Source organism: Numenius arquata, chromosome 18 (genome assembly GCF_964106895.1).
Source record: "Numenius arquata chromosome 18, bNumArq3.hap1.1, whole genome shotgun sequence".
In the NCBI taxonomy this organism is placed as follows: domain Eukaryota; kingdom Metazoa; phylum Chordata; class Aves; order Charadriiformes; family Scolopacidae; genus Numenius; species Numenius arquata.
This window is the reverse complement of record NC_133593.1, coordinates 4,086,951-4,114,829: the sequence shown is the minus strand read 5'-3', so window position 1 is coordinate 4,114,829 and position 27,879 is coordinate 4,086,951. Positions and strand designations below refer to the sequence as shown.

At 42.6% G+C, this 27,879-nt stretch overlaps 1 protein-coding gene across 1 annotated transcript; it reads right to left on the bottom strand.

Annotated features, from left to right (window-relative positions):
- Positions 1–5: 5 nt before the first annotated feature.
- UBE2G1 (ubiquitin conjugating enzyme E2 G1) lies at positions 6–27,054 on the bottom strand. The gene is given in 7 exon segments (XM_074160542.1): positions 6–1,263; positions 3,374–3,497; positions 7,199–7,377; positions 8,405–8,502; positions 11,897–11,999; positions 26,678–27,032; positions 27,034–27,054. Coding segments are annotated over 6 exon segments (843 nt in total). The 3' UTR covers positions 6–1,263; positions 3,374–3,410.
- Positions 27,055–27,879: the final 825 nt, after the last annotated feature.

Here is a 27,879-nt window from a genome sequence, read left to right as displayed (position 1 = left end):
AGTTTGACACATTATTATTGGAAAAAATTATATTTTGGAAGAACTCACTACAGAAGGTGACAGAATTCCAAAAATCAAATTACATGAAAATATACATCGCAATTTTCTTTGTACATTAGGTGAGGAAAACTCTGAAGTAAAGGCAAAGAATATGAAGGGCCACAGGAGAGAGAGAAAAGGGAAAAGGAGGGAAACTATTTTTGATACCAAACCCAGGAGTTAGTCATTTGAAAGCCTACAGATGTGCATGCTTGAACTCAACCTTGAGAAAAAAAAAAACAAAACAACACACAAGCCTCCCCCCCACACACCCCCCGTCCCACAAACAGGCAATGAAAAAGGCAGAACAAAAAAAAAAAAAAAATCACCCATAAAAAGCAGCTCATTCCTATCTTGGACTAACTTAGTCAACTGAACTTCCAAATGAAAGCGCTTAAGTCCCTTGGAAGTTAAAAATCCAGCAGGCTGCTCGAGGGTGCTCCATGGCCAGGTTTATTGCTATACCCAATTCAAGAAGTATGTGCAATTGGGTTTAAAAAAGGGGTCGGAAGAAAGAAAGAAAAAAAAAAAAAGCAGCACCTTTGAGACTACAAAGGGCATCATAAGAGAAAACACAAGTAATTGATAGCAAATCCTTTCAGGGTTTAATTAGGAAAATTTCAAGTTCTGATGGGGGAAATAAGAGGGAGCATATTTCCAAAAACCAGAAAAGAGATACTAAACTTTAATAAGCAAGAGATTTTAATTAAGCCTCAGTGGGTCAAAGGAAAATTAAAGTGGGGGGAAAAAAAAAAACAAAAACAAAAAACAACTTTATCCTAATTGGTTTCAGTTTGACATGCTTCACAAGTTGTTGTTTTTTGTTGGTTTTTTTTTTTTAACTGATAGGAAACAATGAATAGGGAGAGAAAAAACCTGCTAAAATCTTTAGAATTTACACAATTCTATTCCTAACTACAGACAGCATTATTTGGTACAATGTGTATTTGTGGATGTACATGAACAGTATATATATTATCCGGATCATGTTGTGCTATGTACACATCTTTACAATTCTTCCTGAAGGTTAAAGCAGTTCATTAGATTTCAAAATGCGTAATCATCTTGTGTTGGCACTTGTTAGGCTCTTGTCAGCATTGATAACTGGCATGTCTTATTGCAGCCCAGTTCCAGCCAGTGTTTGCCAACTTGTAACAACAGAAGTCCAGCAATAGGTGGGTAGAGTGCAGGAAAAAAACAGTGCCATGTTTCTCAATTGAAGACCTACAAAGAAATCACAGTTATTAAAATAAAACCCCTAATCATCCTCAATTATTTTAAAGATGTTAAATAGTGGTTCAAGCTCAAAGAAGATAATCATTACTTGTTCAAGAACTTTACATACCTCTAAACAGAAGATGCATAAATCCCAAGTCACCACCTGAGAAAGACCTGGGTTAGTTCAGCAAACTGTGTATCCCAGCTCAACTATCAGACTTTGAGGCTCCTGTTACTCGTGTTGCTTGTCGAGCGCATAAATAGTGTGTAAACATTTGATTATTCACACATAGGGGTAAAAATGTGTAGATTTATCATTGAAACTCCTGTGCATCACTTGCTGTGGATGAGGGACAGTTAACACCACAGCCACCAGATCACTGCGCTTGTTTGAAACCAGCTCCATGGCCCCTTCTCATCCAACTCATTGCCCATCACTCACTTAGGAGGAGTCACAAGGACTTAGAAAAAGCTTTTGCCTTCCAAAAAAGCACCACAGCCAATTGCTTAAATGTTTGTCATGAGCATTGTTTCACTAGGGCCAAGTTTAACATGGCAACAGAGCTGAGGTTAGCTGAGGATACTCTGGAGCGTTACTCACAGTTACTCCTTTTCTCCAAGACAAAAAACTGCCAGCTGCATTAACAATTCTTACACTCTAGTTTGAGGCAGTCATACAAGACATTCAGTTCCTTAGCTTAATATCGATCAAAAGACTTAGCATTCTCATGCTTTCTGTATCACGGAGAAAGTCCCACTCAATCAAAGCATTTCTGCAGAGAAGAGCTGCTGCAGCACTAGTCTGGCACAGATGGAGCCTTCCTCCACCCCCCACAATTCTTACAGAAGGGTAAGAAAGAAGGTATCTCCTGTACCAACTTGGTAAAGAAAAACTAACAAGCAGGAGCATTCAGTAAGATGTTCTAGTTGTTCAGGCAGTACAACCCCTTTAAACTACATCCAGTGCCATATTTTTCCACACACGCACACAAGTTTTGTATGCTGAAGTTAACTACTACATATGGGTTTGGGCTTCTCCAGCCAAACGGGTCTGAGGAGTTTATTTGCCAAACCAACCATTAAGAAAGGGCAGCTTCAACACGAAGCTGGTTTTTGTTCTGAAGAGCAGGAGTGGGAAATTATTAGCTAGTTGAGGAAGTTTTTCCTTGGTATACCAAGCCTAAAGTGACCAAAGGCCAGATATTTAAGGGCCACGTTTTAATAAAGAGCTTTCTACAAGAGCTTGTTGTGTTAAAAAAAAAAAAAAACACACACACACAAAACCACCAAACCCATTAAAACTACGATGGGATTGTTCAAATTAGAGTGTCTTGAGTCAGAAGCTCATTTTTAACAGGGAGGCATAAAGTATATCACGTCAACTACCCTCAGGTCAAAACTTGTCCAGGTTCTCAGATATGCCACAGTTCAGTTTCCAAGCAGAAAATAGCTGTTTTACTAAGTTTTCCCCAGTAAAAAAAGTTTTTTGGGCTGCTGAAGAGAACACCACCTCTTTCTTGATATTATTGATGGATAAATAGCTCAACTTGATCTAATATGCTAGCAGACTTTTACTAAGATTCCCATAGATCCCTGAAGCAGTCCTTTCTGAATGGTTCTTAACAATCTCACTGAAATCTTATTTAAAACCTACGTGCAACACACCACCACCATCTGCAAGACAAACTCCATATATATGAGCTTTAGATAGCAAGACAGGATGCTTTAAAGATTCAAACAAGTGCTCTTCACAACAATGAACATTAAAGAATGATTATTGCCTTCTAGTACAGCTCTAGTAACCCCTAAGTGCTATTATTAAAGCAGGATGAATACTGATAAAGAGAATTTCAACTTCTGACCACCACAAATGCAAGATTACTAGCAAAGTTCCCCAGTCTTGACATAAGGGGCTGTTACAGCACTTGAAAGTTCTTTTAGTCTCTAGTATCACATACAGCCAAAGAACTCCACTGAGACCATGCAGCTGAGATGAAAGGTTGGTTGGCTAGGGTGGTTTTTTTTCTTTTGAGGAAAAAAAAAAAATTAGTTCAGCATCACTCAGACAGGAAATCCTCAACTCAGGTAATTGACTTGTCTTTAGAAGGATACTTACCCTGAAAAAAGTGAAGCTACTAGCTGCTGAATAAGTGTCACTCAAAAGCAGTTTCTTGGCTTTTTCTTACACAGCGGGCAACTTTTCTTTTAAATTCTCCATTTCTGTCTTCTCTCCATTCTTTCTGTAATTGAATAGACAGCTTTCAGATGTCAGTCCTATAACAGCATACAAGTTCTAGGAAGACTCTTGGTGTTTTTAGACATTAGCCATCTAGTCAACACCAAAGTTTGCTTACAATCATTGAGCTAGTCACTGAAAACCTGTGACATCCAGGAATTCTGAAAGCTTGCTCTGGGTTTTCATGCAAGCTGCTCACGGGACAGTGAGGACACAGCCCTTCCCCCTTGGATTGTAGCCATTTTCCAAGCCTAACCTGGTGGCTATCAATGTTTCACAATGTTTAGGCTGAAGTTGTTCCAGTTCAGCCTGCAAAGTAGCAGGAAACTCAAACTGTAGACCACAAGCTATTGTTATGGGTTAGAGAAAATGTCTTTAACTGCAGTGATGAGAAAAGGTACACAGCTACTGTGGAGCCAGTAATTATTCTGCAATGTTTAGGACCGTTTCAACTCTCAATCTAGCCAGGACACTCCAGGAGAGAAACACAGAAGCCAGTATTCAGAAGAGGTACAGCAGTGTCCTTAGAAAGAAAACACTTCCTCATTAGGTATGGCTGCAAGATACTGGCTCCACGAGGAAGACCTTAACAGCACACCTATGGGGACAGTCTGTGACAAGTATCTGATTTCAGAGCTGCCTAGATGAAGAACCGAGATAAAGATGAACAGGAAGATAGGCAAGAGGTAAGTCTGAACCCCGAGACATGCACACCACAGTATCACCAAAACCCACAGGAAAAAGCACAGCCAGTTTTAACTTTTTGCGCCTCAGATGAAAGTACAGGAGCATCATACACTGTGACTAAGGTTGATGTGTTGGGTACCAGCAAGGAAGTGGTGGGAAAGTAAGAAGAACCCCTTATTTAATGAAGTAAGTCCTACAGTTCTTAGTTTTTGATATAAGCAATACATTCTTACTGCAGGGGTGAGGCAAGGGGTTTAAAAGCCCCCCCCCCACTGTTTTATCTGAAGCAACCCAACACACACCAGCTTTTCACCCCCTACTTGGAGTGAAGGTTATAGCACGTTTGAGAGAAAACTGGGATAACTTACTTCTTCCAAGCTCACCTAGCTAGTCAGCGTGTCGGAAAGCCCAGCGTGCCTTATCTTTCTAGTGAAAGCACAAATAAGGCTACTAATTAATTTGTTCTTTTTCAGCAATTAATATAGCAAGCATTTGGTTCCTTGGATTGGGACCTAGAACAGCTTACACAAGATGGCTTAAGGCCAAGGAAAGCATTCAATTTGTGCCCTCATAGCTTCAGATTCTTAGTTTTTGTTTCTGCCTTCTATATTTGTAGTTCTATGAAGCAAGTGTTCAGAACTTAATAGCAAGCAAAGTTTCCAATTTGACAACAATCTCTCCAAAGCTCTTCTTTTAGGTCATGAAGTGTTCTATCTGCTTCTCACAATATCTATTCCAGCTCGCCCTTCATTTTTCTCCCACTCCACAAGACAGTACTCCAACATGCATAGGTCGTTTTTCCAGGAAGCGGGTATATCCCCTGCTCCTACAATGCTGTGACCTACCTGTAACACTTTATTCTCCAGACTCACTGAAAACTAGAAATTAATGAAAGCAGACAACATAACTTTTAGTAACTGCCAAATACTGTCGCTGCAGGAAACTTGTACTTCGTAAAGCAAGTAGAAGATGTCTTGAGAGCAGCTCAGAACAAAGCACGTGAGCTGGTGATTCTTCATTACCCTGACGAGTATATTCTGGTTAATATGACAAGGATGCAACCTACAATCCAGCAGGAGATGCTGAGCTGCTGAATAGCTTTAAGAGTTACTTGGAACATCTAATAGTACAGTCAGAAAAAAGTGAGCAGCATCCAAAGGTTACATCAGTGATGCCTAAGTACTGTCTTCGCAGTCGGATCTGGATTTAAGTTTTTGTTCTTTAAAGCTAAGCTAGAAAACACCGCGTTTCCTTAAGACATTTTTACCCTTTACCCTAAGGTTTAGCTAAACAAATACATAGTTTTCTATCTAGCATCTCTCTCTGAAAAGAAAAAAAGAAACCCACAAGAAAACGACTCTGAAGTGGCTGACAGAGAGCAGGGCACGCTACAGGAAGATTAAAAAGCTTGTGAGATGCTAAGGTGACAAACATAGCTAAAAGTATAAGCTTTCTCCAGAGTTAGGTTGGCTACATTCAACATGCATGAGTCTGTAAACTGAGGAATTCTAACTGTACTTTTAGCATTTCATTAATAACTTGCTCCTTCCGGTGCTCTCAGGTTTGCCAGCAGCAGATATCTGTGTTTCCTGGGTATTTGTTTCCACCAGTAACATGACACAGAAAGGGAAGGTCTGACACTCAAAAGAATGTTCAACAAGGGAATTCTTCACGACAACTTTGCGTTTGTTCCTGGTTTTCTTCCCATTAAGTTTGTTCCACATGAGACTATTCCCATGACGATTTTTCAGCAGAGCTCAGCCACCTTTGGAAATACTAACAGCACAGTAGATCACAGGCTTCAGGAACTCCCACCCACTTTGGGAAGGTCTAGCTGGCTTTACAGAGCAGGTTAATATGCTTCTAGAAAACTTTGCATCTTCTGATTACCATCTCCCTTTTCCTCACTACCCCAGTTAAAAGACCTAGAACTTGTCTCTTGTGACAGCATATCATGTATTAGTCACTACTGAGCTACAGTTCTAGCGTAATCTAAAGGAAAGTACATTGGTGTATCTCAGATGAATGGGACCCTCAGAACCAAGATCTTTCCCCTCAGAACCCCTGTTCCCCTCAGAACCAAGATCTTTCTCCTTCCTCACCACAAACAGTTGTTAGTCTAACTGCTATTCTGCTGCAAATAGAGCTCTTCTAGAGAGCTGAGAGCCATGTTTATACGCTCACACAGAATGGGCCATGCTCCAGAAACACTACGCTGCATGAAACACTTGCATCTCACTGATGAGGGAATCCTTAATGCAGATTCGCCCTGGTCTTCAACTATAAACCAGGCTATTCTTCCCTCCTCAGCCAGTCCTTCTGGTCTGGGACAAGACATCCCCCAGAGCTGAAGGCCATATGAAGCTTTCAAGTATATTCTCAAAGCACAGACCTACACAGCCAAACCTACTGCTTTAATCCACATAGAAAAGTGGATGCAAAAAGTCACAACATAATTATATTCAGGGACTCCACCACATTTTCTCCTTCCATTCAAATCAATAAAACTGTTAACAGCTCATATAAGTTCCAAGGCAAAAGTGTTGCTGCATTATACTAATAACACACCAGGAATCAAAAAAGGTTCTAGAAATTCTGTTAAATTCTGCAGCTCAACTTAATGGCAGTTGTAACTGCTATGTGTATATAGCCACACAGGATTTTACAGCCTGCTTCCTTGAATTTTTTTAAGACTAAAGGAGCTGAAGTTTATCCATTAATTACCACTGTGCACAAGGTATTTACTATAAATAAATGTATTACTGCATAGGAGAAATTAAACTACTGCCTATGAAATTTGACAGCATCTTTCCCTTTCAATCTCTAAGAAGTTTCCCAGGGCTGACTAGTAATTCTGTTTCACAACATGACTTTTTCCCAACAAAAAGGTAGCCTTAGCCTGTGATATAAAGGGTTCTTCCAAAAGTTATTGTACTGTTTGTCAAACTAGAAGCAAACCTCCATTGCAAGTTTAGGTTTCTACACTGAAGACAATTGGCAGACCAAGAAAAATCTTACCGCTGCGTCAACATTAGCAGGAGAATCACCATTGGGATCCGCCAGCATAGAAATAACACTAATCATTATAGTTTCCACTGTGTGAATAGGAAGCCAGCGTTCCTCAGGTTTTTCATAGCCATATTTGTCTTCTCCAGGCTCATGAAGAATTGAAATGCAGACATCACCATTCTTGTCAACTACAAAATAGAACAAGGCATATTTCAGTAATGAACAACATGCTGGCGTTTCTTCAGGATAGCTACGGAACTGTTAATCTTCACTCCAGATAGTCTGAAAATGCATTGAAGATGCCTTACAAAAAAGGAAAGTAATTAACTATTACAGAACGCAATCTGTAACTAATAGGGCTTGGTGGAAGTCTGTTATTAAGCCTGGACTCCTGGCAGAAAGGAAAAACTTAATTCTAACATCATGTTGCAATTTTCAAGACTATTTACATAGGCTTCCTCCAAAGGCTTTTTCTGTTAAGTTCAAGCTAGACATTGACTATTTTCCACAGCAACAGCTGGATATTACTGTAATATATTGAAATATGATTTAAGCTGCTGGAATTAGAAACTGCCTGACGAGTATTCTGATGCTTCCAAGCATCAAAATGGTCTCTCCATCCCTTATGATGGGAGCACTGTGCTGGTCTCCTCCCAGCTTTCATCATCTACAACTTCAATAAGGACTCGAGAAACTGAAAAGCGTTCCTCCATCCCAATAAAAGCTTTCTTCCATTTTATTTTACCTTCCCACCTATGCAGCAGTCCATAACTGAAACATTAGGAGGAGTCTTCTTTGGTGGGTCTAAAAGATGCTGTTATTTGCTTTTATGATTCACTGGAGGAGGACAACCTTGGGCCTTCTATATTAAACTGCCAAATTATGATGAAACGTTTGAAGGTATAACAAAAGGCAGCTATAGAAGTCAAGTTTCTCCTCAGACCAGAATTTTACATGTAGAAAAAAAAATATCCTTGAACAGTTACCAAGAATTCAAGATGCTACTTTCAGTAGCTTCTGAAAATACTTTAGGAGCAGTCTCTCAGAGCAGCACTATTAAAAACTCTGCCCTGGTTATTAGTTCTTTATGAAGTGAAGATGGCAAAGAAAACGCAGAGTTTCATATTTTTAACACGAACAGAAATGTATCTATTTGTCTTCACTGCATTTTAGTTCTCAATTGCAAAAAGAAATTGAAACTTTGACATTTCTTACCATTCGGATGCCAGATTTCTGTGATGAATTTCATTTTTGGCGGCCTCAGTGGGTAGTCTTTTGGAAAAGTAAGATGAGCCTTGAAAACACCACCTTCACTGGGGAATCAAAAATATCTTAGTAGAGTTTCTTGTAAGCTTAAGCTGAAGACTGGAACTTACTGATGCATCAAAAGCTCTAAGTTTACCCCTCACACAGCTTAACATAATTTAGTAATTAACAGTACCATCATTTCCATATGCAATGCAAAGAGTTTCTAGATTGAGAAGATATTTTTGCAAGATACAGTGTTGGGGAACTGGCAGTATCTTTTTTAGAATTAGGATGATGCTCCAGAGGGGAAAAACCACATACACCACCACCCCCCCAGGAAAAAAAAAAAAAATTGCCAAGGAATTCACCATCTGGTCTTACAACTTATTTTTCCTCCCAGTACATTTATTAACAGCAAAAAAAAAAAAAATTGCCAATAACTCCCTTTCTCAAGTACAGCCCAGCAGATACCTGTTTATTTTCCTCCTTCAGACACCTCAGTCCTAATTTCTTGACATCAGCCTGCAGCAGTGAGCCTCAGTGAAGTTACAAAGCTTTACAGTTGTGCCTACAGCATTACTTTGTAAAAAGATTTCCAAAGCCACCTTTTCAACATTAAGCTACAGGGACTCAGACACAGCAGTGAGGTGTTCTGCATTAGCTACCCACTAAACTGGAAAACAATAATAAACAAGAGACATCCAGTTTTTCTGTGGAGTTACAGGCCTGTATTTAACTACAGTAACAGGTTGTTGATTTGATTTTTTTTTTTTCCCCTCTAAATAACTGGGATTCAATACCTGGGAACAGTCCCTTTTGAAAAATGTGAAGCCTGTATTAAATGGAAAGCCTTGTGGATGGAATACTTCACCATAACATTTGTCCTGTTACTGTCATTTCTTGTAATTGAAGTTTGTAACAAAATTTGAAGTTGCAAAGGCAGATATTACATAAAATTGGAATATAACTGACAAAGAAGGTAGCTCAAGACATGCAGTCTAACAAGCTACTCCTCAGTAGCCACGCAGACAAAAGAATTGGTGCAGAAAAGACAAAGCTGTTTAGTGCAGGCTTTTGGGGTTTGTTTCTGTATTTATAAAGGAATAGGAGCCAGTATCCAAAGCCCACAGGCTACTGAGAAAATAATAAATTCTACCACCGCTAACTAAAGATGTGCAATTCTAGCAAGTGTCTCAAAAAAAAAAAGCCACAAAAAAACCCCCCAAAATCACTAGATTTAAGTGACTTGGCTCTTAAAATAAAGCAGCTGAAGGGATCTGAACCCACAGCATTCATTTTCCACAAGTTTTAGAAAATGCAGGCAGTTTCCAAAGAATCCTTCATCCTGGAAAGGGTAAGAATTCCAGAAACACTGGCTACTTTAACATCCATATTAGTCAAGACAAAGGAGATTTATATTACATTTGCTGATAGCCCCAAACCAGTTAAGTCCCTTCTTTCAAAGTGAAAAAGTTGTTCTTTCCCTTCTTAAAGGAGCAGATCCTAAAGCTCCTAGGCTCTATGACATACCTTGCTGCCCTTCATCAACTCAGTAAATACAGCTCTGTAATTGGATACACATTAGAAACCAGTTAATGAAGCACAGCTGTCAATTAAGGGAAATCATTGCCATTTTTAGCCATATTCCTGACAAAGGAGTCTCTGTCAGTAGTCATGCACTAAGTCTTTTTAGGTAAACTCTGAATAAATAAAGTGGGACCAGGAATGGAACTGAAGTTTGAAAATTTTCAACTGTCTGGTTAAGTGAAACTATTATGTTCTACTGTCATCATAAAATGGACCAGGGAGACCTCATAGGAGCCTTCCAATACCTGAAGGGAGCCTACAGGAGAGCCGGAGAGGGACTCTTTGTTAGGAAGTGTAGTGACAGGACAAGGGGTAATGGTTTTAAATTGGAAGAGGGGAGATTTAGATTAGATATTAGGAGGAAATTCTTTCCTGTGAGGGTGGTGAAGCACTGGAACAGGTTGCCCAAGGAAGTTGTGGCTGCCCCATCCCTGGAAGTGTTTAAGGCCAGGCTGGATGGGGCTTTGAGCAACCTGGTCTGGTGGGAGGTGTCCCAGCCCATGGCAGGGGGGTTGGAACTCGATGATCTTTAAGGTCCCTTCCAACTCTAACCATTCTGTGATTCAGTTTAATGCTACCTTGAAATGCAGCAACTAAGGATGGGAACAGAAGAGAGCTTTTGTCTAAAAAAAAAAAAAAAATCAAAACAAGCTCAGGACCTTATTGAAGCGGGGGGGAAAATGCTATTGCAGTTTTTAACATATAATAAGAGGTTCAATTAGAAGCAGTATTTCTTTATTGACAGTATTTATGAAGTGGCCATGAGAATATAATGGAGCCACTACAAAACTGTTCAAAAGAGGTCAACAAAAGCTGGAGAATTCATCTCATGCAAGACTTGAGAATCACAAGGTAGAGAACTTGAGGAGAAGCAAAGCAACTCAATTACTGTCCTTAAGTACTTTTTCAGAAGTCTGCAGACAGAGATATACAACAACTCCATGATGGAACTAAAATTGACCTGAGGTAAATGCCACTAGGCTTTCTGTATCAGCCATTTACCCCTGGAACAGCTTAATGAAGGAGAACAGCGTTAATCTTCAAGAGCTAAACTTTAAACCGACCTCTTCTGGGCATAGAACCTTTTCCCAGGAGCTAGAGTAGGTGATCATATATAACCTCTATGAGAAAAATTATTCTTTTTTTTTTTTTAAAAAAACACAAAACAAAACAAACTCAAACCACACTGCATGTGCCAGAGTGCTTCAGGTATATAGCAGTGAAAAACACAGTGAACTTAAAGTCCAGGAAAAGAAGCTACTGTATGAACTGCACAGTTTTTGGGTTCAAATGTCAATTTAAGAACCCGGTCCTCAGGATAAATATATAAGCTTTTTGAAGTCCACTGTGTAAGGTCTGCCAACAATTCAAATTTGATCAACACTGAGGTCACTGTAGTAGGTCACACTAGGAAGTTCTCCCATACTAAACTGAAAGGACTTGAGGATAATTCTATGGTCTGCTGCAGTTTGCCCAACGACATCCCTCTTGAATATTTTCCTACAATCACCAGCATGAAGTTATAATGCTTTAAAATTGTACTGTCAGCTCAACTAGAGCCTCACTGCAATAACAGCAAGTAGTGGATTATAACTGCCTTAAATGCGTAAGAAAACAGAAGCTGTCTCTAAGTATAGTCTATTTCTCATTTCTACACAACTACAAAGGGATCAGCATTGCATTTTCCCAGGGCAGCAAAGCAGTTTAGAACTTCTATATAGGAAATTCAGATATTTACAGTTATTTTACTGGCAGCAGAACAGCATTACCTAACTTAGTATGAAGATTTAGGTTAACTTCTACTCACTTAGACCAAACTAGAACTAGTAAATCCAAGTTCATTTAAGTTTCTGTATAAGTATCAGTACTTACTATAGTGTATCTGGAGGACCAATAATAAGGACTTCCCATCGATAAAGATCATTGTCATCTATTAAGCCCGCTGAAAAGCCTTCCACTGGATTTTTGTTGAGCTCTGTGTAGGAAAAAGAATTTAAGAGTGACTTTAGGTGTCCGATATGCATTCGCTGGTTTTGCTCATGCCTCTATACGTGACCAAAAAACCCCATAACTTTCAGTGACTTGGCACCTACTGATGGACCTAACAGCCTGGATGAGTATCCTCAGCTCCCTACCACACACGACCCATAGTCTGACTCTAAAACTATCTAAAGCACACCATGAACGGAACAGCCAACATAACTCAGAACTGTGGGACATGGTCTCCTAAACTAGGTACCAATAGGTGTGTGTGCGTCAGAAAATAGATTTTTCTACTAATAAAAGCCATACTGCTTTATAAGAAGCCAGAGGACCCAGATTAAACTAAAGTCTATCTTTAACTCTAGAAAACGTTAACAGAAGAACAAAGTCACACTGTTTTTATTTGAAACTAACATCCTACTTCCCATAAATTATTTTTTTTCAGAATCAGAAAACATTTGAGATCTGTGCCAAGTGCATTCTGGAGATAATGATTTACTGCATTCTGAACTACTAGAAGACAGTATAAAAGATAAGCTGTTACACTGTTTAGGTTTTGGAGGTTTTTCATTTTCTCTTTTGTTTCAATTTTATCCACTAGTGATAAGCAGTACGGGATTCTAAGCTTATAGGCTACTTGATACAGTTACTGTCACACAGAAAACTTATCTGGAAATAGCTGTGCAGAGTCAGACCCAGATGTGGGGGGGAACAACAGCGTCTCTTAACCAATGGCTTTGGGTCAAAAACTAATTTAAATGCCATATTGATGCCAAATTTAAATTCTTGATCCAGCATTCCCAACAGTGCATGCAAAATCCTGATGCATTTGGGCTATTTCGGATAGGGGACGGGAAGAAAAAGTTTTTCCTTCAACAGGCCAGTAATTTCCAGATTAAGTTAGGGATTTTTTGTTTTACAATTACTACTGCACTTATTTTAAATCCTATCAGACATTATACTTGCCAGTCAACTTTTTAACTATTTAAAGCATGGTTAAAAAATGCTAGAAGAATCAATTGAAGCCCTACACAGAACAGTCCAAGTCCACATGGGGAAAAGAAAGTGCTCAGCTCGCATGAAGGATCAAGGTCCCAAAGAGGTAGATAGCAAGAATACCAGCTTTGGCCATTGGTAATTCAAAGTCAAATTTATCCACATTAAAATCCCAGGAAATGTATTGGAATGGCTTTTCTTAGAAGCTACTCAGCAGGTATTTAGTCAACAGATGAGGTCAACCACTCACTCTCCAAGATGCAGGACACAGGTATTGAACCAAATCATGTTTTCTCAAGACAGCACCCAAAACACAAGGTAATATCACAGGCTATTTAACCAAGATGCAAACTTCAAAACCCAAGAAACCATAGCATGGCCACATCTCCACTGAACAGACCAGTTTTCACCCTCTAGCCTCTATGAGGCTGTAGAAACAGCTGCACAAGCTTGAGTAACAGTTCTATTTAATTTTAGGTGAAAGGTCCAGAGAGGCTAGCTAAGTGTCTCACAAAGTGAGGATTCACCAGTCCCTTACTACCTCCCCACTCCAGACATTTCTCCAGCATCAGACATTAAAAGTTCCACCACATCAGTAGCTGAATATAACCTGCTTTTTTATAAAATCCTGCATAAAAAAAGTTGCCTATTGCTTGTATGAAAAAATACACCTCTGGTCAGGACACTGAAGTCATCCTTTTAGATATTATATTAGTATTGTAATAAAGAATATCCACCATAGCTACAGAAGTCAACAGAAAGAGTGCAAATATTAGATTTGAATATCTTACTTTAACACTTTCAAACCTGAATTTAAGCCTCAACAACAAAAGTTCCCTCACTTCTGCATTTCCACGGGGAGAAAAGTGTTTATGTCAAGTTCCACACAAACTGCTACAAGTCAAGCTGCTCACGTTTAGCTTCCTTATTGTTTGCTAGTAATCACTTCTCACCGGTAAGACTGAACAAGCCTGCTAGAAGTTGACTCCATAAAATTTAGCATGCTTCTCTAACTAAACATGCCACGCTGTTTTTGAGTCCAACATACACGTTTCCTTCTCTATTTCTTGATTTGTGCTATTTCCATTTCTTTTTACATCTGTCTCAGCCTCCAGAAAAACTCTTTTTTATCCTTAAGTCCTTTGAAACATTTTTCACATATTTGTTTCCAATGAAAGCCAGCTCTTGCACTCTGACTCCCACCTAAGACCTTGCAGCACTATATTGCAACAGATCTTGTGAGAAGCAGTAAAGCAGCTGGATGCTGACTCTTGTAACACAGAAAATTTGTAAACTGTTACAAAGGGGACAACCATTGACAAAAAATCATCAGTTACAGATATTTGCTGAGTGGATGCTGCCTATAAAGCAAATTATGATGTTATTTCTTTTACAGGAGGTGGTATCAGTCTCTGCTCATAAAAGGTTCTCACTTTCCTTCCACGGCAGCAATACTGAAGCATAGTTCAAATTGCTACTATTTGCACAAATACTCTGAGACAAAACAATGGATATAAGCTCAGGCACCTTCTCCGCTAGAGGTACATAGAATCACCATAAGCAAGTTAAAATGAGCTTTTCCATCCAGGTTATTTATGCTAAACTGCACACCAACTAACGGTTGGTTGGCAGACAAAAAAGGAAATGTCAGGGAAGTTTTGCACTGGGACATGAAAAACATCCTCCTTGGCTGCTTTACCATGGATAGCTGAGAGCTGCTGCTCATTAAAACTTGCAAACGCTGAAGCCTAGGGTTTGGTTGGTTTTGGTTTTCCCCCCTGGATATACAGCCAATGCTGTGTATCAAAGGAGTTCACTAGTAATCCCACCGATCTCTTCAGGAGTTGAGACTCGCACACTCGTGAAATCCACGCACCAAAATCCCAAGGGAATAGCGATGCCATTCTGGCAAGAAAGGAGCACACACACACACACCAGGCTCACAGTCGGAGGAGTCAGCTGCCAGGCAGAGGGACCTCTGCCCACCAGCCGGAGCCTCTGGTGACACTGACACTGCACTCAAGAAAATGAGACACCTGTTCCCTGTGTCTGTCATTCCCTACCAACCACAGCAGTTAACTGCTTGCAGCCTGAACAAGAGTTTTCCAAGACAAACACGTGGAAGGTGAAAATGCCTCATAAAGCAAAGGATTCCATTCCTTCTCTGAGCTAGGAAGAGGGAACAGGCCCTTGGTGCAGCTCCTCTGCAAAGCCCCGTTGAAGAGCTGGCCTACAAGTCCTGGAAAAGCAGAGAAGTCAGACACCTATGAGGAACCGAATCCCTCCATGGGTTTTTCTTTTTTCAACACTTAGTTTTCCTTTGAGATTTCTTGTTTAGCTAAAGATATCCTATACTTTTAAAATGTAAATGAGTACATTTGCACATTTTTGTCATGTCCACGCCTGAGTAAGTGAAATTTACTTGCTACTATGTATTACACACTATAGCTGAGTATTTCTGCCAATATTTTCTGCATTTCTCATAGTTTAATATAATAGAATTTTTTTTTATCCCAGAGGAAAAAAAAAAAAAAAGATTCTTACATAAGAGTCTAGAGGCAGTTTCAGGTAGAGTCCTTCCCAGCTGAAGCAGCAGCTGACAGCCAAAGCAGCACAGGCCTGGACAGCCGCCAAGCGGCAACACACTGGGGAAAGAATCCCGTGGCTGCCTATAAATTAGGCATTCAATCCCTTTAATCCCAGTCCTGAACCCATACCTGATTTGGGAGGTGAGGAAGACTACAGGCCCATAACCCAACAGAGTTGTTTAAGTCCAGAACCAACTTCAATGTCCAATCCTCATCTCCAATATGATCTGCCACCACAACCCATTGCTCCTTTAGCGGTATAGCTCTTACTAAAGCAGAACTAAGTTACCATTGCCTTAAACTTGAGCCAACACAGTACCCTAAATACTGCTTCCAGTTCCAGTGTTTAGTCGACACCGAGCTACTGATGTTCCCACACTCAGGAAAAAATGCCTTTATGTAAGCCAAGAGACTTTCACCAATCCAAAAGCAAAACAGCGTCAACAAAAATGACTAAGCAGAAAGAGCCCCATGGCTACAGGCAGCAGCTATGTACGGCATCTCAGCTTTTCAGCTTGACGTTTCACCCAGCCAGCCGCTGCACACAAACACTTCTGAGTATTTTAAGCTACATTACAGTACAAAGCTTTCAAAAAATATAAGCTTCCACATTATTTTTAATAGCAGCCTCTTTAGTAAATTACACAGTGGTTGAGTTTTCTGCAGCCAGTGGATTGAGTCCAGCATAAAACCAAAGACTGGACAGCCCAAGTCCTAGCTGAGGTTCTGGAGAAGCCATCCAGCTGACCTACACACAGCTCCCAGAACAAGCAAAGCTTTCCATTTTCTATACATTAGGCTTGTCTTTTCTTGGTTGCTTTTTGTGAGTCCCAGCACTAGTCCAAGAGCTTCCAACAACTGTACAGACTGAATGAAAGTCTTTGTTCAAGACTTCTTTTCCATACTCCAAGCTGTGACGTCCATGTAGTTACATTCCGAGGTCAGCTATGATTTCCGAGACTTTCCTTTCTGCCTGCACACCCAGCTGTAACTCTGATTCTAGATTAGAGCTGAGATAATGATAAAGTAACTTGATCTCCTTGCACAGATGTATTCCCAGAGCTCTCCATATTTCTACTTTCATCATGTTCTATCTTGCTCCACAAGCTCATCCAAGAAGTTCAGATAAAACATAGCATGAGATACGCACACACTTCTGGTAGCCACTTTGGCAGTGACAAATAAGATAGCAATTAAGACAGAATAGTTTTAGTCTCAGAAGGACATTAGAATTACTTTGGAGTGAGACTGAAGCAGCGAAGACAAACCTGTCTTAAGGAGAGCCTGGCAACTAACTAATTTCCAGTGCTCCATGGGTCACCCCCTGTTAATAAGGGCAGCATCACAGACTTCTACAAATCTAATTCTCCTCTTAGTTTGGCAAATTTATAGGGAGGGTTGTATAGTTGGTGTTAACAGCTAAGTTGCTCACAGAAATCATCTCAGTGCAGTGCTACACAGCTTCACGCGCTGCTGCACCAACATACTTTGCTTGGCCATCTTCTTGCCTCTGTGGAGCCTTCCAAGGCTTGTACAGTAAAGCAGGATTTGGCAGGATGGAGGACAAGGCTGGGGGTTTCTTGTTTTTACTCCTGACCAGCTTCCTAGCAAGGGCCACAGCTCAGCTCTGCAAACAAGAGGACAGCAACACTAGCCCCAAGTGAAGAGGCAGAAGCTCCTGTAACTACCAGTATAGATCCGTGGATTAAGGTTATAGTACCAAAGAAAGTTGACTAGATAGAAACTGGAATTATTTTACTAGTAAGGAGTCATATTATTCTAGACATAAGCCAAGAATCAAGTTTCTTGATTGTGTATGTTCTGTAGCTCCCTGTTCACATGAGTTGTGGCATACCTGAAAATAGACAATTCAAAGTTCGGGTTAGCTATTTAGTTGAAAACTGACTCTTAACACACAAACCAGAAGCTTGCAGGTCCTCGGTACTGTCTTGGTTCTTAAGGAGTTCCCCATAGTCCCTTAAGTCCCTGGAGGTGGCCACCGATAGAAATGAGCATTGACAATGTAAGACACCAATCTCAACTTCCAGGTCATAAAGCCATCTCTCTCACACAGCCTCCAGCTACCAATGTGACCTGGCATACCAGTTTACTCAGCCCATGATCTGTTCCCATGCACCATTTTACCTGGGAGTTGTGATGACAGGCAAGAATAGAGATGATCTAGTTTGAAACATTTTCTTTCCGTAGCACTCACTCTTCAGGCATAGAAGCCCTCTGTGTACACAAGTTCAAACCAGTCCCTTTCCAACATTCTACACTTACCATACACAAGGCAGGCCTCTTTCCCCCTCCCCAGGATGTGTTCGCCATTAAGCAAATGTCTGCAATCCGGTAATTTAAGCAACTGCGGAGCACAGTGTGCCTAAGCCCACAAGTCTCTCTCAAGATGAAGGTAGTGGTCCAGCTACTTTCCTGTCTGAACCAGTTTCCACAGAACACTGGACATACAAAACATACTGATGAAAACCTTTGAATTCCATGGTATTGTTTCAAGTTTTGAAGTAGTTATGCTTCCAGAATTGAGTTACTCAGCAGTCAGTTTTGAACATATGTTCAAATTAATATCAATCATGTACTTTCTGTAGAAACTGAGATAAACTGTTTCCTGAAGAGCCCTCTTTGGCTACGCTCCTTGAAGCATGCTCTGTAACCCATCACACCAGAATCTAACAGTTATAGCACCCAGGTTAAAATGGGGATTGAACAGGTCTGTTAAAAAATTGGTTTCTAGTAAGGTCTGAATTTTGGGGGAAGTGGTATGAGGAATTGAAGAACAATGATAGTCAAAAGAATTGAAGAACCCCCAATTCTTAAGTCCAAACCTGAAAGGAAGCTACTATCTCATCAGGAAAAACGCAGTGGTTTGCCCATAAAGAGTCAACTGCAGCTCAGGGCCGCACTGATCTATCACACACAGTGTAACAAAAACCCCACCTTCTTCTTCTCCCCCTCAGTGTCCAAGGCATGTTTCCACTCTTGAGAGTCAGACAAGTGTTAGGCGGCTACATGCATCTGCCTGCATTTGAGACCGTCACCCTCATCAGCATTCAACAGAGATCTTATCAGGATAAGTAGTTCCTGAGACTCCATGATTATCTCATCCCAAAGCAGGTGTCAAAAACAGGTCAGATGAATTACACTCTACACATACTTATTTCTCTCACCTACAAAGGAGCCTACAGAGCTTCAGATGTCTATGCATAGAACTGCTAGAATTTGACAAGACAAGTGTCATCCTAGGTGCCAGTCATGTTACTGTAGTCAAGTTTAACTTGGACAGCAGGAAAAGTTAATTGACTTCTTAACAGTTGTTTGAGAATTACCAGACTAAAGCTACAAAAAAATTCCATCCAAGTATCTTCTGAGCAGTCATATACACTGCTGAACAGAGCAAAGAGCTCTAGGATGCGTGTGGTTTACATACAAGAATAGAACACGCTTCTAGGAAATCCATTAGAAAGCCTGTATCACAAGACTATGCCACAGGGAGATGTCAACATCTGAAGAGCTCATCAGGAGCTTTCTTCATCATATGCATAAGTTGCTGTGCAAGTCAAGAACACTCTTCCAGCTTGTTTTCTCTCTTGCTTATAATATGAATAACAGGTTTGCATATCCTAATTTGAACTACATTGTTATTCAGAATTGTTTTAAGACATTTCTCTAACTGACTCCTGACAGCATCACCTTTTATATCAGCACTAAGTGCAAGCCAACTGAAAAAAAACAGCCAGTTTACATACTAGGTAACGTGATCACGGCATGAAAGTAGGTTTACCTTAATTAACAAGTCACAGAAAAACTGCATGTGAAAAACTTCACAAAAGGTTGCTATCAAAAAATCTTTACTATTATTCCAAACATATACAAGCACTGCTAACATTCATGCCCAGGACAGCAGTTATTTTTATGGAATCCTACTTCATTTAGATTGCTATACTTAGTGTTCTTACAGGGTCTGGATTGGTCTTGCAGGGTGGCCTAAAACTCAGACCTACTCGATTCCTTAAGTGAAAGATCTTGCCAAGACCAGTCTACTGACAGATATCCACACACCACTGAAAACTCAAGCAGGTGCAGCACGGTGATAGCACAGGCCTGCATGTGAAGTGTCACCCAGATTCTGTTCTGTCTACGTTGGGACAAGCAGCAGACTGTACAAGTTTCAGGAGTCACATGCTCCCTTCCTCACCCGAGCCACCTGCCCTTCTGTCTCCAAGCACCTAAATGCACACTTATTTTAGTATTTGGTTAGTTTATACTTTCAGAACAGCAGCCACCTTTCAGTTCAGTTCCACTTTGTTAGAACCCAATCTTTATGCTAGAAAGAAAATACTATATATTTTATTTAATTCTTCCACTCTATTCTACACCAAGACCTGAAGCTTACTTCTGCAGAATACCCCACATGCTTAAAGCCTTCAAAAAACCCAGCCTTACAGGTGGCAAAAAAGCCCATCTAGATCAAAACAGAGGCTGCATTAAACACGCTAGGAGAAAATTTAGCAGAATGCCTATTTGAGGCAAACAAGTTTTACCTTACTTTCAAACTGTTTAGATAAGGCTTTGGGGGAAGGAAAAAACACACCAAAACTTGCACCAATACCAACCACGAAGGGGAGCAAGTAATGCTATCTTAGTTGAATATGCATGCAGTGTTCCAAGTCTTCCTTTGCATTAACAAAGACAAGAAAAAGAGATTGGAGATACAGAAGAGTCAAGGCAGCATCAGTTATAATTACAACATGTGGTTTTGAGGACTATTCACTCTACTTGATTTATCCCAGATCAGTTTCTCTTAAACCCAAAAAAAAAATAAATTTATAAACTATAAGGATTTGTTGGTTTGCTATATTTGTGCAGCAGACAGCTCTTTAATACTAAAATTTGGAATCACTATCAATCACACAAGTCAAGATATTTTAGTGGGATTTGGGTGATTTAACATCTCCAAATAAAGATCTTATCAATAAAACAGGAATACTTCTAAGGAAAGTATTTTCCCAATAGATATTAATTCACTCCTTATTTCACAGGGTCTCCAGCAGCATTCTCCCATTCCACTGTTCTCTAACGGAACAGAGCAGAGTCACTTCACTGCCAGACCCAGATACATCCATACTTCAGTGTAACTTACAACTCCTTGTTTGGGGGAAGCAGAGGAGGAAAGAACTCATCATTTACGGTAAGCTTGGTTATTTCCCTGAAAGATTAGTAAGCGGACCTAGCCAGAGCCAACTGGCTGTGACTACAGCTGCCCCATCAAGGGGTAAGGCTTATGAAGCAGGTTGTTATTGTGTCATCCTGTTCAAGCAAGTGGTTGAGTCACCAAGCCCCTCCATTCTGAGGTTTAGCTAAACCTCACTTTCCAGAGCTGTCAGCATCCCTGAATTTTTGCTCATGACTGCTTTCATAAATACTCTTTTCTTTGAAGAGGCAGAGTTCAGCTTCTTTCTGCAAGAGAAACATTTGAAAAACTAACATGTGCAGCTAGTAAAGTTTGCCACAAGTCACATCCATTATGTTATTTGCAGTGCAAGAGAAATTCAGGCTGTTTGTACTGCTCAGACTCTAGTCACTGCAACAAGACGTGTTTTAGCAGCGATATTATCTATAAAGTCAGCATGAGCAAGGTAGCTTTGATGCTTCTGTCAACACACCCTCACAAGAAACAGGATTATCTTATCTGCTATAATGGGGCACAACACTGCAAGCACGTTGAGTGGTACACACAAGCTGTACCTAAGCATCCCAAAAAGCATCACAGCAACGAAGATTGATAGTTACCTAAAAATATGAAAGAGTCCTCTAAAGAAAAAAAATAATGCAGAGGCGGTTATAGCATTTTAAGTGATCCTGAAGTTAAGTTTGACACCAAGGCCTTAGAGCCTTAACTATTAAGGATAATACAGAATATTACTGGTCATACAAACAAACCTCTCCAAGGAAGGTAACAGCCAGACCAGCATCAACTTAATACTTCAGATCAGCGACACTCAAATGATTATCTTGCAGACAAACCTACTGCAAGCCAGTAAATAGCCAGTACTAAACTGTAAGCAGAGGCTTCTTATACCACCAGCCACGCAAGAGATAAGCTCACTTTGTAAATAGCCTAATTCCCTAATTTCACCAGAATTCACTAAAATATTTTTAAAGTAAATCCTATATAGTTGCCAGAAATTCAACTAGCTCAATATTGTACTACAAGATTTTTCCACACAAGGAAATTAAAAATGTTGAACTGTCACATTAAGTATTTAATACAGTTTCCCAACTTGTTAATTTTTAATTACACATTTTTACTTTGAAATAGGAGCTGTATACACTTTAATTTGAAATAACGCAATGTTTCTCATGTTTGAGAACAATATTTGTGTGGGTTTTTTTGAATTCCAAGTTGGAGAGTATTTACAACACAATATAACTTCAGCCAGTAAGGGCAGGGTTATTCCCCTGTTTTCAGTGATCCATGTTTATGTTAAAGAGGACTCGCACTTCTGGTTCCACTGTGCACTGATTTAACTGCATCCTCCCCATATGATTTTGCTGGGTAAACTAGACAAGTCTGCCTACGCTAATAAGTCTCTATGTCAGCAAGGATTTGGCAGAAAGATGAAATAAAAGCATTCAGAGAAATGCCTCAGTCGGCAAAACCCTTGGGCTTGACAGCTCTAGAGACTGGAAGAGGAGCTTTACACTCTTCATCGCCTCCTGCCTCCTTTTAAAGAGCCTGAAGTTTCAGGGCTGTACAGAGAACACGGTTTATCTTCCCCCATCTCCCTTGGGGGGTGAACTCTGCTAATCTACTGCTACACCAATCTATATACTTGTTGTTGACATTCTTTTTTTTTTTTGGAAGTTCAGAAGCACCTCATTCTTTTAGTTCTTCCTGCACCTTACCCATAAGAGGAAATGGACAGGTCATGGCTTCTATCACATTATTACCAATCCACAAAGTGCCTTTCTCCTTAAAAAAAAAAAAAAAAGGACACCTATAAGAACAAGTGTATTTATTGATTTTTAAGACATTTCCAGAAGCTGCTAGAGCTTACAATTAAGTTAACTTGCAAAGAAACAGCCACTTAGCTTCACAGATATCCAAAGAGAAGAACCTCCCTTCAGCTTGAGCTAGTTAGACTAGCGCTCTAACTGGTTTGGTAGTCAGAGATCCCACTCAGCAGTTCCCTTAAATGCTTAAAAAAAAAAAAAAAAGGAAAAATAAATAAAAACTACCTAAAGTTCTGACTACCTTGACTTGAACTGTTTTTTGCCTAAATGGAGGTCAATACAAAACCAGCTGCTATACTAATTCCCTGGTGATATAGCTCATTTCATTAGCAAAGGCACTGTGAAGCTACTTAGTATTATATAGGGGGGAACAAAACAAAAAAAAAACCCAACCCATATCTAACTTGAAGTTATATTTTGTCACTGTTATTGAATATCCCTTCTCCTAGAGCATTACCAGCATCCAGAACATGCCACTTCAGTTGACAAGCGTGTTGTATATACGGTGCTGTGGTACTAGTTACCTGCTCAAGTTACAATACAAGCCAGCTCACTCCAGAAAAAAATAGAAGCCTGTCTTTATACACTTCTTGCAGCAACCTGGGATTACGTTGTCAAGTTTCATTCTGTGTTTCGATAAGACCCTTGATTTTAAGTCTCACTGACAACCAAGACGACTTAACCAGTTGACCTTCACTTTAACAAAGTCTTCAGAAATCAAAACAACTCATTAAGCGCTGTATGCCATAAACACTTATTTTCCCTACAATGACTTTATTAAGAACCAAATCATATGGGAGACAAAACAGGTAACCATTCTGTGAACTACTGTTTTATGTTTCTTTCCTCTCCTGCCATGGCTGTTTTTTTTTTTTCCTCTTGGCATTGAGAAGAGCCATCCAGGGTCCCACCCACTAAACAATTTCTATATTCCTCAACTGCCTCACCATTATATGGGTTTCAGATTCCCCCTTCAACCTCCCTCCACTTCTGGATGTCTTGCTCCAAGTCTAACAGCTCCAAATTCAGATCTCTTGTGCTTGAATAATGCTAGTTTGACAAGTGAGTGATGTAGAGCAATTTGCACTAGTTTAGATGACATTAACTCATATCCACAGCCTGTTCCCTGTCCTCCAAAACCCAACCACTAGGTACAACCCAATGACTCACCACACTTGATTTAATGCAAAAGCTGCATGTAGCAGGAGGACTGAATTATCAGCCCTACCAGGGGGAAGAATACCACAATACTGATTTTTGGTTTGAGGTAGAACAAGGAGTGTGTGTGTAAACAAAGGGAGACATTGGAGCAGCTGAGACTTGGAAGAAGACAGCAGCAGGGAAGGAAGATCAGACATCAGGAAGCTCAGTCTCTGCACTGCGACTTCAAGTAGCCTGCCATCAGAAAAAGCAGTGTCAGAGTCTAGTTTCAGCTCAGTTCAGATGTTACTTAGGTTATCACATGTGGAAGAAACTATTTTCTTTTTCAGGTCAGTTAGTCAAGATAGGACTTTCAAAGAGTTCAAGACTCTTCTTGAGTCTTGAACCACCATACACTTAAGCCATACACTTAAGTATGCACACTCACAATCACTTTTAATATGGTTTCAATTCTTTTTTACACATGTAAAAGGATACTAAAGGCACCAGTATTACTTAAAACACAAAAATCCCACAAAAGACTTGCACTTCACGTGCAAATGGTTGCAGTGCTTGAGTGAGTACAGTTGAATCGGTAGCAGTAACAGGGGCAACTGGAAAAAGCACACCAGTTTTTACCATTACACCTAAAGCCTTCAGAAAAGAATGAGCAGAAAGGTAAACAGGAGTTAACCCCCAAATCTATCAGTCTACAAGTTTACTCAAACATCCAAGCAGCCTGTGCTTAGAGAAGGTCTTAAGACCTCCTAAGACAGAGGAAAAAAACCAAACCACACAACAGAAGCTGACAGCTAATACTTATTATCAAGAGGCTTCAGCTAAATGTCAAACTTTTTTTCACAAAACACAATTAGTTGGTTAAAAGAGAAATTCCAGACAGCTGAAGAACGCTCATTTTTATCAAGTTCGAGAGCAACTGTTCTACACTATTGCTTCCCTAGAGGGATCAATTATAGGAAAGAGAAGCTTTGCATCAAATCCAGACTGGAGCTCCTGTAGTAAGCCTATACCTAGTGTTATTAGCATATGCTAACATGGAGACACCTCACGGAATGTCAGTAACAACTTCAGTAGTCACCAAGGCATTAAGAGGTGTATGCTGATGTTCAGGAGTACAGCTGCATTACGTATAAGATTTTTATTTTTTTTTTAATAAGAATGTCACCTTAAAGGGGTAAAAAAAAAATACTGCGCTAATAGTTCAATACATTGAAGTCTCCTCCAACTTATCATCAACTAAAACCGGAAGATAGTGCTGGAGATGCAACACACACATCTAGCTCGCTATACCTGGTTATGCAACTTCACCTCCTTACTGCTAACAGTGGTGTTTTCCACCCTTACGCTTTCAAAGACATTAGCGAAGTCTCAGGCCAAAATCCTCCTCCAGGAATTTCTGTGCCACTCGGTGACCCCATCCCTCCGTATGGCTACTCAGCAAACTTCAGCCAGCGCTGTATTTGCCCCAGTCTAGGTACACCTAGCACACATTTCCTTATCTGGGTATGAAGCAATTTTTACGTAAGTGACGAAAAAGGCAATCAGATTCGCCCACGGTGCCGGGCAGACCCGGGCGTTTTCTCCGAGGGAATAACTTTACCCCGGCCGCAGAAAGCCAGCGGGCAGAGGACGCGGGGGCCCATGTGCGAGTGCGGGGGAGGGCTCGGCGGCCGGTTCCTCGCCGCACCCGCCCGGCTCGTTTCTCTTTAAATCTGGCAGCCAGCGACACATGGAGCTGCATTGTGCGCCCCGCCGCCCGGGCGGCCCCGCGCATGCGCCGCGCCGGGCCGAGCCAGGTCCCCTCGGCGGCGGCCCAGGCCGGGCCCGCGCGCACGGCCGCCCGCCCGGGGACAAAGGGAGGGGGCGCGGCGACAACGGGCGACGCGGAGCCCAGCCGCCAGCCCGCTCCCCCCACCGCCGCGCTCCCACCGCTCCGACCCTTCCCGTCCCCCGGCCCAAGCTCCAACTCCTCCTTCCCCGCACCCGTCCCGCCCCCGGCGGACCCCCCTCGCCCCTCCCCGCCGCCCCCCCCCCCCCCCCCAACCCGCAGCGGGCAGCCCCGCTCGCCGCCCCCCCCCCCCCGGTGCTGCCCGGTCCTCTCCGCCCCGTCAGTGCCCGCAGCGGCTCTTCTCCCGACAACAAAGGGGGGAAGCGGCCTTCTCCCTCCCGATCCGCCCTCCCCGGCGCAGGGCACGGGAGGTGAGGGGGGAGCCGGGGAGGGGGGCGGGACGGGGGCACCTCAGGTCCCCGCGGGAAGGTGTATCTGTGGTGAGGGGGGGGACTCACCCCACGCCCGAAGTGCCGCTTCCAGGGGGAGGGAGGGGAGTGAACCCTCCCTCCCTCCGCTTCTTTTCGGTGCCTGACAAACATCCCCTCACACCACGGAGACTTCCCCGCCCGGGCTGCGGGGAGGAAAGCTCCGGCTCCCTTCTTTCCACCACCCCCCACCCCCACTTCCCCCCCCGTCCCTGGGGAGACAGGGCCGCAAGAGAGATCGGGGAGGACACGCAAGCAGGGCCGCTGCCAACCCACCCCCCCTTCCCTCGCCACCAACCACCACCACTTCCCTGACGGGACGGGGGCAGCGGAGGAAACGCTCCCCCCCGCCATGACGGCCCTCCGCACCCCTCCCCCCGGCTCCCCTGGCAGCGATCGCCAGGCAGGCTCCCCCTCCCCCCCTCGGCCTAGTTCCCTCAGCTCCCGGCTGGGCAGGAGAGCGGCGGCGGGGGGGGGATAATCTCCCCTTCCCTCACACACCCCGCCGGCCGCCCGCCCCCTCTCCCGGCCCGGCGCCCCTTCCCCCACCGCAGGCCCCGTCCCCTCAGAGGCCGGCCCTCACTCCCCCCGCGGCGGATCGCCTCCCTCCCCCGCCGCCGGCCCCCAGCCCGGCTACCTGCTAGTTGTCTCCGCAGTAGCAAGGCGGACTGGAGCTCCGTCATTCTCCCCCTTTCTGCCCGGGGAGGGAGTCCCAGCGGCGGCGGGGACGGCGCGGCTCCTGCTGCTGCGAGCGCCCGAGGCGGCGGCGAGTGGCCCTCAGCCCTCCCGCACCGCGCCCCCCGGGGGTCTGGCTCCGCGCCGGCCGCCACCACAGCACGCAGGGTCCCTGGCAGGGGCGAGCGGCCGTGGCTCCGTGCCGCCCTCCTCCTCGCCCTCCTCCTCCTCACCGCCGCCACCTCCTCCTCCCCCCGCCCGCCAGGAATTTCACTGCACTCCGGGCCGCGGCGCGCAGGCGCACTCCCGACGGGCCGGCCGGCCCTTCCGCGCCGCCATCTTGAGAGGGGACGCGAGGGCGGGGAGGCGGGGCGAGCCCTCCTTCGGCCGCCATGTTGAGAAGGTCCTTCCTTTTTCCTCTCGCTTTTAAAGCCCTAGCTTGCAGGGAGGGCGGGAGAGAGTTACTGCCGAGGGGGGCTTTCTTCAGGAGGGGTCTAGTGCGTCGTCTTTCCACACATGGTGGTGGTGATGGTGGCTGCTTTCCTGGTTCTGCTTGGCACCTCGCTGAGGGCAGAGGGGCTTCTCCTGAGGGGACAGCTGGCTGCTCCCTGTGAGAGACGTCTTCCCTCAGCACACTGCACAAGACTAGTAGACACAGGGCAGTAAGTAACCAAAGCTGTCTGGGCGTTTTGTCCTTCCTCAAGGCCCTGCTTGCCCTCAGACTGTTACCATCTCTGCAACCCAGTAAAATACATAAGTTTTTGAGGAGGGGCTAAAAAGAGCAGTTGAAAAGAACAGGCTAAAAAGTGTTAGCAGCTGCTGGATGAAAGTTGCTCATGCAGGACTGCTGCAAAATGTAGATTTTTGTCTGTGGGTGTGAGGGGGAGCGTGCTGGTGTGCTCCAGATGTGCTCAGGAAAGAGAAAGAGGTGTAAAGGGCCTAAATCAAACCCCTTGTTGTGCATGTGAGGTAAAGGGGCTTTCTGCTACATTAGTTTATCCCTGAAGGGTGTAGGCTTGATTTTGGATCTGCAGCAAAGGCCTTCAGTAAAGGAGATTGTGGAAGATGACTACAAGTCTGAGGACAGGCACTGCTGAGAGGAAGAGCTAAAAATTAAGAGAGTTTATCACAAAGAATTAAGTAAATGGCCAGGGAAGGACTGAC